A 17782-nucleotide genomic window follows, 5' to 3' on the forward strand; every position below is an offset into this window, starting at 1 on the left:
TGGATACACAGTCACTTAAACAGAAAAGACATTTTACTTTGTTTTATAGCACTAAAAATTAGTTGTAGTTATTACATTCAGTTTTAAAATACGCACTCGACATTTAATCGTGCAATCTGGTTAATCCCTCATTAGGGCCATTGTGTGGCAAAGCTAGCAGGCCAAACACAGTCTGAGATCAGTAATGTCCATGAGCTTTATGGTTATTCCTAAATTTATTTTTTTATACTATGTCTCTTTGCTTTTTATTTTTTTAATTTAATTAAGGAGATAAGCATTAAGACATGACAAGTTTTGCCTGACTTAGCCAACATCTGCACCCCCGAATATATGGGGGCTCAGCATAAATGAATGCCAGGACGAGCTCAAAGGAAATGCATCAAGGCTTCTGAGTGCCTGTCCGTGAGTGTATTTTACATTCGTAAGTCACTTATGAAGAAACCCCCTCACAAAGATAAGATGATTTAAAACGAGCAAGCAAAATTGTGCTGTTGGAAGAAAATTATTCAGGTGAATTTTGATGGGTTTTTCAAAAGTTTTAAATACATATCCTTTTTTCCTCTTTGGTTATCAGAAAGACCTTCCCTATCACTCTCTGCCCCCTTACTCTATTTTTTCTTTATAGCACGTGTTTACTTCCTGACTTAATGTAACATATTTTATTTATTGGTTTGTGGTCTATGCTCCCCAATGAAGTGTAAACCCTATGAAAGGAAGGAAATTGTTATGTTCACTGCTATATCCCCAGCACCTATAGGGCTTGGTACATAGGCAATCAATAAATATTTGTTAAATAAGTGGCTATGTAAGTATTACAATATACTTATAAGGTCAAAAAAATTTTTTCAAATATTTCTTGTTCCATTAAAAAGTGGTGATTACTAGAAAGGGAATAGTTTTTTTTTTTTACCTTGTTCTGAACATTTTTATATTACATAAATATTTCCAAGTATTTTATGGGCCTAAATGTTTTGGTGAAGCTCTTATATCATATAAGAAAAATACACATGGTAAAGGTGTTCTGTCATCCACTTGTTCAGTATCTTAACTCTTCTCTGATTTCTTGTTGTGTCTGCTCACTTATCTAGTTGTCCGATTCGCCTTTGTTCTCCTGATACTTATTCCATCTTCGTCCTCCTCACCACACCCACATCAGGACCTCTGCTTCACTGGCCTCAATCCTTTTCTGATCAAAGAGCTTTCACCAGCAGGGAGGAGAAAGCCATGGCATAAATGAATGCCATTCATTTGCTATATGAGATGTTTTGTGTTCTGTGTATGTTTATTATACAGTACATACCCACTATTCTTCAAGGTATAATAAAATAGGTCATTCCTTATGTTTTATAATTCATACTAGAGGCCTGATGCACGAAATTCATGCAAGAGTAGGCCCTCCTTCCCCCAGCTGCCAGCACCGGCTTCCCTCTGGTACCCAGGACCCGGGCTTCCCTCGCAGCCCCAACCTCATCCAGAAGGACATACGGGCTAATTAGCATATTACATTTTTATTATAGATAATGCAAGACCAAGTCAACCTGGTAAATTATTAAAGTTATTTAAGAACCAACCATTAAAGTGGAACATACTTTTACTACTATAGAAGGTTAGAGATAAATTCTGCAGCTTGATTTATGACAATTAGTAGTGTGCTTTGGCATATAAGGAAAATCAACTCCTGGGGCTTAATTAAAGTAGGACTAACTTGAAGCAAAACTCTACCTCAGGCCTTGGCCTTCAACATCTCCCTCTGATGTTTCCTCTCCGAGGCACCTGTGCGCGTTGGCTTCCAGGATTATTTATTTTTAGCTACCCCACCTTCATTAGCTGTCTAGAATATTGTTTTTTGTTAAAATACATTATTTTAATATTCTTGGGTTAGGTAATCTGATAGAATAAAAATTAAAGAGTATTGTTGGTTGTTGATAACAATTCATTTAAGCTTGGCAAATATTTATTGAATACTGACTGCTAACCAAGCACTTTGGGGACAGAGAAACAAGAATAATATACAGACCCTGCATTATGTGAGGGGTATAGCATCCTGTGAGAATTACAAAAAAAGAGCCCCCTCTGGAAGGTGGAACTGCAGAAAGGTTCCCATGTGGGGACAGAAGTCTACAGGAGAACACAGGTCTTGAGGACTGCAGGTGTCAGCCCCTCCTGGGTGTCAGCCCCTCTTTCCCCCAGCCAGCTACCTTAGTACTTAGCACTAGTTGGGTTACCAGGTGAGCCACCTGGGGGTGAGTACTGGGGAAGGTGATATCTGAGGGTACAAACCTAAGTCAGGATGTCAACCCTCAGGAAGGCTCTATATGTGCCTATTAGTGGGCGTCAGACCCTGGAGTCTGCAGCCTGCTTTCACTAGATGCATTACCAAAATAATTTCACTCTAATCCCAAGACGGGACATTCGCTAAACACCAGAGGCACCCTCCCTTTCAGTAGCTACTCAAATGTTCTTTGCTTATAAATAGAAACGAAAGGTCAACCTTTGAACCAAACAGATGAATAGCATTTGAGATACAAAGAACTAAAGCCAAATAAAAGGTCAGTATTTAAAAGATAAAGATAAAAGAAGAGAAAATGTGTGGATATTATAAGTGAAATGCCCTCATGAAACAAGTGGTAGTTGTTTTTTTTTTATTTTCTAAATATTCCTAGAACATCAGGAATAAAGTCATTCCTGCGGGGTATGGTGTTTTCTTAATACATCAAGTAGATAACTGCATCCTACCATACCAGAAACTTATAAGTATTTTCTCTAATTTTTACAATGTAGCGTGGTAGAAACCACATGGCATATTGATCTCTTTCTCCCAATAAAAGGAAGTCAGCTTTACCAAAAACCATAGCTCTTTTCTTCTGCTAAACTAACCCAGAAGGCTCTATTATCCTTGGATTTCTCCCCTCCCCCACATTTTATTTTAAATATTTTAATTACTAAATTCAACCAACATAATTTTTGCTTCTGGGAAAATAACTTTTTAAACCAAATTTTAACTTTTAACCAGTCAGCGGTGTACTTTTCACTTCAGTACAATGCCTTAGTTCTGTCCACAGGGCAAGTGGGTATTGATTGTAAAACAGCTTTGTGGAAGGGATAGGTAAAGGACTCCATTAGACCGAAGGCCATGCACTGGTGCCAGAGTAGAGCACCTCTTATTAAACCCTGGGCCTAAGAAATTCCTGCCTAACTGATTTCAGATAATCTGTTTTAAACGGCATATCCAAAGGAGGTTGCCATTGCAGGGAAGGTCAAGGGACAATGACATAATGAAAGTGTGGTGTTGCAGAGCTATTACATGGCATAGTAAGGATCTAACCCAGGCCATTTTGTCTTCAAAGCCCTGAGATGCCCACTGCATCTGCTGACTCACAACACTCCACCCTGACCCCTCTTGGAGCTGTAGACTCTTTATAAACTCTTTTGTTGCTGTTGACTTTGTGTAGGTAGTGCTCATTTTGATCATTTTTCACTCAGCAGTATAATAAACTATCATTTTCTGCTTGCTATGTAAATGTGATGAGCCCTCTTCCATAGGTGTAGCCATCTGAGGTAATGTCTCTGCAGTTTGACTCTATTTGAGGTAAGAGTTTTTTTCCCCAGGTATTTTTCTTGTAGTAGACTCATTCCAAGAAATATACCAATGATTCCATTTTTAGATTATGTCATTTGCTACTTTATAAAAAAATGTAGGTAATATTCTTTTAGCTCTTTTGATTGCTTAATGAAAACACAAAATCTTCTTTAAAAATGGTCCTTACAGATGGTGTCCTTAACATGTGGTTACAAGTGTGTCTGTTGGCAATGGGCTAAAAACCGGTTAGGAAAGCATATGTCATTCCTCCAAAGCTCCTGATCTACATTTTTAGTTTGACACCCTGAGGCATTGAGTTTCAGGGGCGGAGGAAACAAGAAGCCATAAGTATCTCTGGTAGGACCAGTGCTGGGGGCACACTGATGAATTTACTTTTAAAAACTGTACCAATAAAAGGTAAAATGTGCTCATAGAGACCTAGAGCAGATTTTAGTGGAATAATTGAATTTAGTTGAAGACGTGCTTACTAACTCTTGTTTGAAATGTTGCCAGAGATCATAGAGACAGGAAAATTCCTCTTGGTTTGACTGGATCATTTCCTAAAAGATCATTTACAAGATGCCTTCTAGCGTTTGAGTCTTTTCAACTATCTCTAAAAGAAACTTTTTCCTTTTGACTGTTATATAATTTTGCTAGTAATTAAACTAGATTTAGATCATACCAAACTGAATGTTTTTACCTAATAGTTTATTTTTACATTAAAGTTTTAATAGAATAATTACTCCTTTATCTCAGCATCTGTATATATCAAATATTTGAATAACAAGAGTTCTTTTTCTATCCTAGCACATAATTTATGCAATGTCAAGTAATACATGTTCAGTTTTTTAATCTCTTTTCTTAAAGTACTAAATGTATGTTTCTTAAAGTACTAAATGTAAGCTGTAGGGTCAGGAAGACAGCTAAACTCCATTTACATTTTTCCTAAAAGCAGTTTAAACAAAACATTTTTTAAAACATTCTTAAAATCTTAAATCAGACACTCAAACTAAATGCAATCTCAGCACTGCATTCATTTTTGCCTTTTTTTCATGCATACTTTGTTTTCACTTTAGGATCAGAATTTTACTAAAGTGCTGCAGTAGCCTTGTGTACTGGTTTTCCTCGGATAAATAATACTTCATTGGATATTAACCAGTAAAACTAATTTCTACTACTTTTATATTTACAGAGTTGAATGGACAGGACATGGTTTCTCTAATAGAGGTAAATGGCAACCCACAATAATAGCCAAATAGCAACAATAACAGTCATGAGGATGATAATAATAACTACTGCTAAACACCTTTGATGAGTGCTTTTGATGTGCCAGATCCTGTGCTAAGCACATTGCACTATCACCTCATTGAATTACCTAAACAATCTAAGGGATCATGCAGTAGCAAGTGGTAGAACTAGGATTCAAATTTAGGCATTTCTACTTGTCTTATGTGGACTGGTAGGGAATCTCAACTTCTTTTTCAGGTTTTACCAGGCATCTTTTGCTTTGAAAATAGTTGAACATATATTCCACTACATTTTCCCCTTTGCTCTTTAATAGTTTCTGGTAACTGAGTTGCCTTGTCATGAATACATTGATGCACAAAGAAAATATTTTTTAGTTCACTGAGCAAGAAATCACGGGGACAAATCTGAAAGGTGACATATACTAACTAGAATTGACCAGGTATCCATTGCCTTACATACATGAAAGTGATTTTATAGTGAAATACAGCTTTTTGAATGAGAACGCTTGTACACATAACCAACTTTTTTCTCATTGGCAGAAACCTTTTCTTGCACAGTGTAACAGGAATAAATAAGGAAAGCATACTATGGAATGAGACTTTTAAAATTTAGTGGCTCTAGGATTACATGGTTTCTATAATAGAAGTAAATGGCAACCCACAATAATAGCCAAGTAAATAGAATCTCTAATCTTTGGCTTGTTTGGCTATTTACTCAGTGTAGCCTCTGAAAGAGCTGAGAGCTTTCTGGGAGAAATAAATGGAAGTGAGCACCTGCACTCTCAAGGCTCAGACCTCCCTTTTGTAAATGTACTGAATTTTTAAGAGGGTGTGTACATGTTTAATGTGTGGGTGTGTTTGTTTAAGGAAGACATTGAACTTCAAAAAGCACAATGTTCTGTAACCCAGAAATGTAATTGTAAATGGAATTATTCAATCTGGCGATGACATTGAAATAAACTAATTTGTAAACAGAGCATGTATGTGGGCCTCCACTTGGTGGGTCCACCTCATCTAGCAGGAAGTCCAGATGCTCTGCTTCAGTCCAGTCAGGAACTGAACCTCCTATTTGAACACCAACAGATACTAGCCCAGCCTAGGGGCCAATGGAGTTTTTTCAGTTCTAAGGAGGAAAGGAATTTCATTTTCTGGCTGATATCCTCATTTTCTCAGCAACTGATCATAGATAGTGAGAGTCCACCTTTAGAAAACGGTGTGCGTAACCACAGCCTTGTAGCAGAGAAAAACTTCAAAGCAGAGAAGGTGAGCCATTCAGTTGCCCTAGGCTTGGGAGAGACTGATCTGGAATAAGAGTTCTGATCTCATAAAATACACTTTAGACTTTTCAAACTGCCAGGCCTGCCTTTGTACTCTAATTCTTAATCATTCTGAGCTGAGTTTGGCACGTATAATTATTTCATCTTAAATAATAGCCATTAACTATCATGATGGGTTTTTAGAATTGATAGTGTTGGGAATACACAGATACTCCTTTCACACATAGACCATCTGTTTTTCAGTATCTCCCAGTTATTATGTTTGGTAGCAGAGGACAGGGTAGCACAGGGAGATGAATATCTGGTCAAATCAGAGGGTCTATCTTACTACTTAGGTCTCTTAAAAAAATTATGGTGAAGTATATGTAACATAAAATATACCATTGTAGCCATTTTTAAGTGTACAATTCAGTGGCATTTACAATTTTATATATTCACAATGTTGTGTTAGCACTATCCATTTCCAGAGCTTTCCCATCATCCCAATGACCTCTTCATAACCTTTTATCACAGCTAACAGGTAGAAAAAGGAATTGACTTTTGTAATTAATCTTTTGGTTTCTTCTTTTAGTAGATAAATGGTTATTCTATAAAAAGAAGCTTGCAAAAAGTAGGAAAAAAGTAAAACAAACAATAATTTATTAGCCAGATATTTGTGATTGTGAGTTTGATGGTAATGTCCTAAATATTTAAAATTTTAGACCTCGTTCTTCAACTCCTGAACTGGGAAGTAGCTTTTCACAAACCTTTGGATCTGATTGTTATGTTACCAGTGACGGAGCATTTTCTCTGTGTTAAATGCACTATTTTATTTAATCCCTATAATAATCTAGCAAAATAGATGACATTATGCCAATTTTGTGAGCTTCAAACCTGACACTTCACTCTCACATTTTACCTTTCCTCAGGTTGCTTCTAGCAAAAATGAGGCCTTGGGAGTTAAGAGACTGGTCAGTGGTGCCATAGGTTAACTCAGAGCAAGTGCTCAAGAGCTCCTTGCTCTAACTGGAAGGGTATATAGCGTCTTCTTTAGAAGACTAAAGTTTTTTGAAAAGAAAGAATTTACCTTTCCTCTCTATTCTTCCTTGCCAACCCTTCAAAGGAAAACTTTTGTGTGGTCAGAAAAGGAAAATTAGACTGAAATTTTAAGTTCTAAAATGCTATGCTGAGCCAGATAATGTTCCATTCAGCCTAAAATTCTAACCTGCACAATACCACGAGGCTGTTTACTAGTATCTACCGGTAACCACATGGTAGTTAACTCTGATGGTTTTCATAGCTCGTAGTAGGGGTTCCCCAGGACATTTCCTCTTTGGAGCCTAAGACTCTTCTTATTCCACCAAACTGCACCTAAATAAATGATACCTGTAAGTCTTAAATATAAACCTGACTGGCATATCTTATCTTAAACCAAATATCAGACTGTGTCTGAAATGTAAGAGCACAATTAGCTTTTAGCTTTAATTTTAAAAGAACTGATGACTTATTTGTTCCTGGCCTTCTTTAACTCTAAGTGCTTGGTAGGTGTCAGGACTTTGTCCACCTGGACCCAAACTATGGAGCACTCAACCCTCACCTCTCCTGTAGAGCCTTGGACACACACCCAATCCATGAACTTCCATTGCACCTTTGAAACCCACAAACAGGAGGATGTTCTCTTCCCTGAATACACAGCAAAGAATGAGTTTCAGAAGGACCCATACAGCTGAAGACACTCCTACCCTGCTCCTTTCTAGACCTCATCACCCCTCCCACCCTGACCAGGACTGGGAGGCACCAAAATACCCTTTTCTCTCTTTGGCCAGGAACACTCTCAGATCCCCAGTAAACTTGGAGAGGGGAAATCTGACATTCAAGTTTATATATATATATATATGTGTGTGTGTGTGTATATATATATATATATATATATATATATATATATATATATATATTTTCTTTTTCCAGAGAGGAAGAGGGAGATAAAGGCATAGTCATTTAAATAAAAAAAGCAAACAAAACCTGCTTCTGGTCCATACCCTGGGCCTAGAACATTGAGCCTTAAACAAAATTGTCAGTGTCCCCCAGGCATCACCAAATCCCTTTTAATGACTTGTGATCTGATCATTTTTCAATGGGGATTCTTCTTAAAAGAAACAGAACCAACTTTGCCTCTGAGGAACAATACGGAAGAGGCCACAAAATCAAAAGGAAATGTCAAAACAGGGCTCACTTTCTTGGTAGAAGGAACAGATGTGCTCCTGAGGATGCTGGTGCCAGGATGGACGAGTCCCAGTCATCTTCATACCTGTTTGTCATTCTGCTTCTGATGCAGATTGTAGGAAGAACACATGTGCTGGCCCAGCTGGCAAGGTGAGGGCAGGGACACTTGGGGCACTCCAGCAGGCCCCACTCACTGGCACAACAGCACGTGTCTGCACCACATGGTAGAGGGTTCAGCAAGCTTCCCTGGCCTCCACCCACTAAACACCAGGAACACTCCCCTCTGTGTGACAACCAAAAATAGCTCCAGACATTGCCAAATGTCCCCTAGTGGACAAAGGAGGTGGGCAAAATTACCCCCAGTTGAGAACCACTGATCTAAAGGAAAATCAGCCCTCTAACCAGAAGGGAAACAAGTGGTTTCCACTAAGTCTTCCTCTCTTGATCTGTCTCCACTGTTTCCAGCCTGGCTCAGAATCCACCCCCAATCTGTGGGCTCAGTCTCCATATACTTCTCACTCTCAGAAACTCTGCCTCCTGACAGCAAGGGGTCATGAAGTCCCCTAAGACCCTTCCCCTGCAGTTCATCAGTCACTCCTTCTTTTGCACCATGTCTATACTGCAAATGCACTCTTGTTCTACATAAACAGTATTTCTGTGGTTTTCTCCCCAGGTAATGAACTTCTTGAGAACAGAAATCAGATCTCAGATCATTGTGCCTGGTGCCTAGTACACAGTGCTTGGCACACAGGTACTCAGTGTGTTCTAGTCTCCATCAATGCATGAGCTGACTTTCTGTCTTAGGTGGAGTGAGGCATGGGTAGGTCCTATTGTAGTATTGCATGGAGCTTGGCAGCCAGGCATGGCATCCATTTCAGAACCCCTAAAGGGCGAGGGTGCCAGGCACACCCTAGGAAGACCCCATTTTCTCAGAACTCATGACATTCCCACAAGCCCCAGTGCCTGTGCTGACCTGTGGCCTTTTCCCTGGGAAAGGTGATCCTGGGCTCCCTCTGGGCTCCTGCCTGACTAAAGTTTGGTTACAGCCCTCAGGCTCAGAACAGCCATAATCGCTGTGTTAAAAGGAAGCTTCTTAAATGTGCTTCTGAGCTTTCCTCACAAAAGAGTCAGTAACTGAAAAACACAACACTCTGTTTCCCACAGAGTTCTAGTAATCAAAATAGACTCTGCTCCTTTTTTAAAATAAAAATATTGCTGCTAACTTCCAAAGCTTGCCCTCCTGCCTGGGCGACTTCTCAAGCAAGTCCATGGTCACAGTGTTCGCCTGTCCTCTCACAGCTTGTGTCAGCTACCTTTCTGGCTTCCTCCTCCTCCCCAGGCTTTAAGGCTATCTTCATGCCAAAGCCACATGATCCTTTTAGGTGCTTTTCTAGACAGCTGTGTCACCTCTTTGGGGGCTTGGTAATATAACTTTGAACAGTGTCCCAAACAATCCTATTTTTGTTTCATAAAATTGTTTCCTATTTCATTTGAGAAATATTTTTTTTAGTTTAGTTAAATAAAAAAAAACAATACATATTTCTTGCTCAATATTTTTCAATTTATAGTTTTCAGTTGAGAGAAACTTTGCCTCATTTTCCACATAAATTGGTTTCCTCAGGTCCATCATACGCACCGGACGGACGCATTGCCCCAATGGGTGCTGACTCCTTAGGTCTAGGGTGGGGACCAAGAATGTGTATTCCCAGCAGGTTCCCAGGTGACCCCAGGTTGTTGGTTTGGAAATTACACATTTAGAACTATGAGAGCATTGTTTCTAGAAGAAGGATTCGTAGTGAGTTTTACACATAGTTTCTTCCAAATAAATAACATGTGATCTTTTTGCCAGTCTTATGTTCACATTAGGTACTAGGGTACACATAGAGTGAATGAGTGAATGAATGCTTGGATATAAAAACCCTTACAAAGTTTCTGTTAGCTACTTCTATTCACCCTTCTTTGTTTTCACTAAACCTTGATCAAACTCAACTACAGTTTTGTTTGATTGGGCACCCTCAGTTGGTATTAAGCAATAGAAGATTCTACTTCTCTTCCAAAGCTTAAAATAATATTAATGTTTTTTATTATGCCAATAATCTCCCATAGTCTCAAAATTAGATAACACAGAGAACATTTCATCCCAGGTGCTTAGTAAAGGGGGCTAGAAAGAGAGTCCATCATTTTCAGGGTGGCTTAGAGACATAATGAAACTGCCAACCAGTAGTTAGTTCTCAATCAGGTTTTCAAATAATGGTATTAATTGTACATCTAAACAGGTACTCAAGAGGTTAAAGAGTTCATGCCAAGTACATATAGATGTTTAAACTATAGTCTGGTTAGATTCTATATTACATATTACAAAATAACAGGGTGTGAACTTGCAGCTTTATACATGTATTGAAGTTTTCCTGGGGCTGACAGAATTTTTTCTTGATGAAAGCATAGAAATATGCATGGTTAAAAGTCCCTTAAACATGTAAGGGCTTCTGTTTGCAAAGGGTTACCACAGAAACTTGGAAGCCACCCAGAACACATCCTTAAGTGCAAAACTCTTAGGCACTTGTTTCTCCCAGTATTATGCCCAGAAAAGAATTCCTGCATCAGCCACGCGTGGCTGACTATTGTGCCATTAGGAAGAGGCTTTTGTTGTGACAGGAGTGCCTGTCCCAGTCAAGGCTGGGCAAAGCCATTTGCCTGTACCGCCTTCCTGCCTTTCCAGCAGAGGCTGCTCACCGTGCTCTCTGTTCCCTACCTCCAGTTACATAGTACATGGTGTGATTCCTCATAAAGTATACTCCATAGTTCAGCAGCCAAAGAGCCCAAAAGGCAATGGGCATTTTGCCTCTGTCTTCAAAGCAGTAAATACGATGAGTTGGGTCCATATAGGCATGGGTGGCATCAGGAATCTATTAGACATATTTTGTTTTCTGGGATTTCTCCACACATTTGGTTGTTGTCATATCCAGGATGCTGATATTTAAATATGGACTTTTTAAGAATGTGTATTATTTTACAAAATTTCAATATGTCACCATGCTTTAAGGGCATGGGCTCTGGAACCAGACTGCCAGGGCACAACAGAGAAACTTCTTAGTTGTATTGTAGGGCGGCGGGAACAGCACCAGTTGTTAGACTGGTGGAGTCAGACAGGACCTGGGTTCAGCAACCTTCGTACTTGAGTTTGGGCTGAAAAAGAATTCAGAGCCAGGATGCAAACTATAAGAGAACATTTACTTGGAAAATTGCAGAACTAGAAGTAATTTGTAGAAATGTGCTGATGAATCAAGTTATAGAGGCAAAGGAAGGGCCCTTGGAACTTGGGAGTGAGGAAGGTAATAGTAACATGCCTGAGGGGATCGTGGGGGAGGGAGAAAGGATCATGCTGGGTCCTCAGTCCCAAGGGTTTTAAGGGTAGAGATTTTAGGGGACGACCTCAATAGAATATTCAGCAGTTTTCCAGGTGTGTCTTTCCAGGGTCTAAGTCTCCACTGATTGACTGGTGGACACCAGGGCAGAGGGTCATTATTCAGTGCAGCTGGTCCTGAGATCAGCTGTAGCTGGTTTTGTTGCTTATCTGAGCCTGGAGCTGAAATACAACTGAGACCTAGATGTTATCTCTTGGGAGTAAAGGTCAGGGGGTCCAAACCATGTGATCAGCGATATGCCAGGGGAAGAAAAGTCATCCTGGGGATGAGATCCCACGCTACAATTGTCCTTTGTTAGACACCCAGGGCTTTTTGTACCTGGCCCATTGTCCTTGCTCTGCTCATGTCTGTCTAACTGCCGAACACAGTTGTGTGACCTGTTCTTGTTCCATTGTTTTATTTGTAAGATGGGTTCTTCACAGGTGTGTTTTTTTGTTTGTTTGTTTTATAATACATTTGTGTTTGTTTTTCTAATATATTTTTATTGATTTCAGAGAAGAAGGAAGAGGGAGAGAGAGATAGAAACATCCACGATGAGAGAGAATCATGGATCGGCTGCCTCCTGCAAGTCCCCCACTGGGGATCGAGCCCACAACCGGGGCATGTGCTCCTGACCAGAATCGAACCTGGGACCTTTCAGTTCACATGCTGATGCTCTATTCACTGAGCCAAACCGGCTAGGGCCACAGGTTGTTTTAAGGATCAGATGAGTCAATACTCTTAGCACTTGCTGGGCACTCAGTAAATGCTCAACAGATAGCTGCCATAATCACTGTTGTTTGTGTTGATGGCAGTCTTTCCAACAAACCCTTTCTAGGGTAGCCGTCTGTGAGTAAGGTCCTCATACCTGGTATTTTTATCCTCACTTTATTCCCAGCTCTATGTCAACAGTCACTAGAGAGAACAACACATAGTACAATTTGGAAGCAGTCTTGGAATCCTTTTGCTATCCTAATTTATTTTCATCAGGCCTAGAATAATTGCCCTAGTACTTCAAGGTTATGAAACATCCTAGTTTGAGCAGAGCAGTAGCTGAAAATGTTCTGGCTTGTACCAGCTTTTATTAGCCCATTTGCCTCTCAGGTAAAATGAGGAGAAAAATAAATTAAATCATCAGTCTTCAGCTACTCATTATATATACTCTCTATCCCTCTGAGGAGGGCAGATAGATAAAATCATACTTTCCTTTGTATGAACTATGTGCAATGTGCATCCTAATGCAATTTTGTCTTTCTTACGTTGCTATCAACACTTTTCTTTTTTCAGTTGTAAAGTTCTCATTTGTTTGTTTCAGTCCTTTTGGCAAAATCAATCCATGTAGCTCACTAATTTAGGTGATTTCCACAGTGAAATATGTTTGTAAACTCCACCCACTTATGGACTTAATAGCTCCAACCTTTTCCCAGGGGCTCCTAAGAAACTGCGAGTCTAGTCATCACCCTTTGAAGATTAAGACTTGAAGACAAAAGGGACATTTTTGTCAGCTTTTTTTTTTAAATCAAAGAGTTATGGGAAGTTTTTTTACTATGCACATATAAAAGGTAGCTTCAGTTTTTCTTATTTATTGAACTACCTGAAAACATTTGTTTTTCTTTTAATTCTGTGTAGAGGTTGCACACTTGCAAAACATTTAAACCCAATTAAAGTGAGGATATCATAACAATATACCAAGACAATTCTTGGCCCAGTAACTATTCTTTATCCCTCTGATTTCCTCTTTTTTGAAACTTCATCTTTAGCAATCACATAACATACAAAATTGCCAAACCATTTAGCGTTGACCAGATTTTATTTAAAAAAGTCATGAGTGTATATGTTTTTCTTTTGTTATTGCCACAATTGCTATTCTCTGAGATGCAGGAATGATTGAAGATGGGAAACAGAAGAAGGATGTGTGCTAGCTAGGTCTGTCTGCTAAGAAGGACAGAGCAAGGTCATATTTATATTGGCTGTTTGTTGAGTTCAAATGAACCACTTCAAAGGGACAGGAGGGCCATGTGTAACTGAATACGTCTGCTCTGAATAAAAGGGTTTTAACTCCTGAAAGTTCTAGTCATTTAATCATAAACAACCAGTCATTTAGTTATAGAATGTTTCACATACTAAAAGGCCTAAAATGGTGTAATAGGTTAACTCATTTGATTGAAAGCCAGTTTTTGCCTACAACTGTTCTCTGTATTAAGAAACCTGGCACATAGGAAAGGCCTGAAACCTGATTTATTCATCAGATTGAATCTACGTAAGTAATAACCTTCCATCTAGATACGACATGAAATGTGCAGCTTTGGCAATCAGGAAAGACTCAACATTTCAATCATTAACACAGCTGGGCCAAAGGAAAGGCCTTCTTTCATCCATAGAGATTATTTTACTGTAAAAAGAAAATTGTATTTTGAATTTTAGTTTTGCAAATAAGACATAACAATGGAATTTTCTTCCAGTAGCTGCTCCTTATTTCTCAGATATTTCCTGAGATGCCGATACTAGAATTTGAACTTGATTGAGAATAAAAATATTTTGATCTATAGTTGAAATATTTTAATATTATTGTTCTTAGCTACTTGAGGTCTAGTTGGTGGCTTACAAGTACGTGTTTGGAGCTGCTGTTTTTATGTCCACCATACAAAGTAGTCTTTGGGCTATTTCCCATATGTTCACAGTCCTGGCCAGGTTGGTGGTAGGTATGATGAGAGGTCTAAAAAGAAGCAGGGTGGGATTGTCTCAGCTGTTTGTGGGTCCTTCTGAATTCCTTTTTTGCCGTGTATTCAGGGAAGAAAACACACCTCCTGTTTGTGGGTGCCAAAGGTGCAATGGAAGTTCGTGGATTGGGTGTGTACAGTGCTAGGCCCACCTGAACTCTGTTCTCACTGCTGACTAAAGTCAGGAGGCCCGCACTTGGACACCCACACACACACTGTCCAGCACCTAAACATAACGAGTTATTGGTTTTCCTCTTGTTCTTGGACTCAGTTACCCTTCCCTCCCTGAACTCTGTCTGTCCCTGGGCCTCTTCCACCTTTAGTCCAGCCACACAAGACTACTTAGTAGTCAACGTACATTCTGCATTTTCCCACCCTTCTGCCTTTCCTGTTGTTTTCTCCACCTGGAAGGCCCTAATTTGAACCTAAATCTTCCCTATCTTTCAAGATTCTACTCAGATCCCAACCCAGCCTCTGAATCTCTACATTAGAATTCATCTTCCTCCCTATGTTCTCCCACTAACTGTACTTTGTGTACTCTTAACGTCCACAATCCACTTTTGTCCAGACATTTGATTTGTACAGTCTTTGTCCCTCCTTATTATCTGGGGGTGATGTGTTAGCTGATGTTTTCTTTGTTCGCAGGTATGCTTCAGAAGTGCCCTTCTATTGATGACTTTGTAAGTGCCCTCGTCTCCGACTTGGATCTTGACTTGGAAACTTTCCTCATGGATTCTGAATAACAGAAACACCTTGAATCTTTTAAGTCAAGGTCATGTAGTTATTAACTTTGTTGTAAATGCTACAGCTGTTAACACTCGTTTCTGATTTCAGTATTCATTTCTGTAATAATTTCTGAAAAACCGTAAACGGATGGAACTTGGAATAAATAAGTGTTTTAATTAAGCTAGCTTTTATTCTGTTTGGCAGATTTTTTAACATATGGAAATCCGCTCAGTGAGCTAGTAAACACTAGAGCATAGAGACTTGTTAAATTTAATGTCTGGGTATTTCCTTAGTCCAGCCACTTTCCTGTTGAACTTTTTAAATCAGTTTTGTTTATCTGTAATTGATTAGAGACTTCATTAAAAGCAAAAGTATTTTAGTTTGTGGCAGTCTTCAGAAAGATTACACATATAGTTCTTTTAAGTGATTGCCATTTCTTAAGACCACTAGACTAGACTTTGAAAATGCACTTGGGGAAGTCCCTTGCAACAACCAAAAAACCAGGTATGGTTTCCAAAGTACTTGTTATTGACTGCATTGGTTTTTCTTCTGAGTGTTTAGGCATATATAGATGGACTCAGAACAGGTAAGACTTGAATTCATATTTCTCTGGCTGGATTATGAACTTACAAAAATAAGTGCAGGTCCAATTTATGAGTGATGATAGAGACCCAGCAACTGATAAATAAGGAAACTGGGTTTTAAATCATGTCTCTCTTTATCTTGAACCCATCTGCCTTACATTATTGCACACCATATCACTGTGTGTTAATAATAGGAAAGAAACTATTTAATGGGGTTTTCCCACCATCAAAGTCAAGAATTTAATTATAGACTTTAAAATGGCATCTGCTAGAAACCTCTTTCTGCTTTGCATTGAATGACCAATGATGCTGCAAAAAGGCAAGATTAAAAATCCCCAAAACTAGGACACATGTTCAACTGATTCACAGAATATGGAAGAATTTCTACAAGCTCAGAAATAGGTGAGACCAGACGAAGAAATGCCAGTGACCCACCCATCCTGGGTACACATGGATACATGGGGTACTGACCCTTCATTTCCCTCCACCCCCGCTCACACCAAGAAATCCAAAGTGTGCCCCAACCAGAAGCAGAGCAGCTGGCATGCCACCCACGCAGTGCTCGCACGATAGCCCCTTGCTGCCCTTTGTTCCTCTTCCAGCTCCTCCCCTCTGGAATTTCTCAGTCTCTGAACACTTGGAAACTGCACCACACAGAATCCTCGGGCAGGAAGTAGGGCAGCCCTGGCAATGGTGCCTCTTCTGTACCCAAAGCAAAGTCGGGAAGGGAGGGCAAGGCTTGGGTAATGCTGGCAATAGGCGCCTGGGGACCAGTGCCCGGGAGGAGTCTAGCTGTTTCTGTACTCCACCCTGTTTGTTTACAGTGTCTGAGCTAAGGTAAGGAAAATCTTACCTAACAAATTTGTACTACACAAATGCTAACTCTCTTCTGAGGAGTGGTCTTGGAGAAATTGATATAAACCTGCCAGTCAGTGATAGGTAAATCTGAAAAGCTGCTTTTCAGATTCACCAACAGTGACAGTCCCTATTCAGTTGAGGGAGAATAAGGAGAAAAATCTGTAGGGAGCCTATGTGTAAACATTGTTCAGAAAAAGGAAAGATCACCTGGAGGAGCAGAACTTGGAAAGTTATTTTATAAAGGAAGTAAAACACATTGTAGGAAACCTCTCTATTATTCTTAGTGAGATTTGAGAAAACAATATTTATGAAGCTGAAAGCCATCAAGAGCAAGCAAAAATAAAAAGATAAGGATAAGCTAAAAAGATTGGTAGGAAAGAAGGAAGAAAGGAAAAAGAAATGCGAAAAACTGAAATGCAGTGATTTAAAATACTATCAAAGCAGAAAAAAACAAGTTGTCGAGGGCGAACTTGAGAAACATCTCCTACTGCAGGTTGAAGGGATATGAGAGCTGGTAGCAGGGAAGTGGAGGAGAGTGCTGCCTCTGCCAGACAGTTCCTGAGGAGGAAAGCAGGATGCCCAGAACAAAGGCAATAACAGAAAACAAGTTCTTATGTTCTGTATTCCCAGGGCTCAAATGGTGAATAGATGTTATTTGTATGTGCTCTGGCAAATACATACTATTCAGTGAATTTAAGAAAATGGTTTTGAGATGAGAAGAAAAATTGAGTAATTTCAAAGGAAATCCTTGATGGTTGCCCAATAATGTGACTGTACTTGATGCCATTGAACTGTACACTTAAAAAAATGGTTAAAGCATTAGTTTCTTTTTAATGTCTATTTTACCACTATTAAAAAAGAAAAAAAGACTCCTGTATTGCACACCAAACTAAATGATGAAAAGAGACCCACGCCTGACACTATCTGCCCTTTCCAGAGTTTAAATATAAATGTAATTAGCCCTAGCCAGTTTGGCTCAGTGGATAGAGCGTTGGCCCATGGACTCAAGGGTCCTGGGTTCGATTCTGGTCAAGGGCACATGCCCGGGTTGTGAGCTCGATCCCCAGTCGGGGGGGGGGGGGGGGCGTGCGAGAGGCAGTCAATCAGTGATTCTCATCATTGATGTTTCCATCTCTCCCTCTCCCTTCCTCTCTGAAATCAATAAAAATATTTTTTAAAAAATA

The 17782-nt window shown here is 39.5% G+C and overlaps 1 protein-coding gene across 2 annotated transcripts in view; it reads left to right on the forward strand.

The window, feature by feature from the left end:
• Positions 1 to 15340, forward strand: part of MIPEP (mitochondrial intermediate peptidase) — a 239174-nt gene extending 223834 nt beyond the window's left edge. For both annotated transcript variants that reach the window (XM_081083024.1, XM_081083025.1), the window contains one exon: positions 15076 to 15340. In XM_081083024.1, the coding sequence (XP_080939150.1) occupies positions 15076 to 15173 (98 nt within the window). In that variant the 3' untranslated portion in view covers positions 15174 to 15340. The remainder of the gene's footprint in view (positions 1 to 15075) is intronic.
• Positions 15341 to 17782: the final 2442 nt, after the last annotated feature.

This window comes from Myotis nattereri, assembly GCF_964212035.1.
Source record: "Myotis nattereri genome assembly, chromosome: 2".
In the NCBI taxonomy this organism is placed as follows: Eukaryota; Metazoa; Chordata; class Mammalia; order Chiroptera; family Vespertilionidae; genus Myotis; species Myotis nattereri.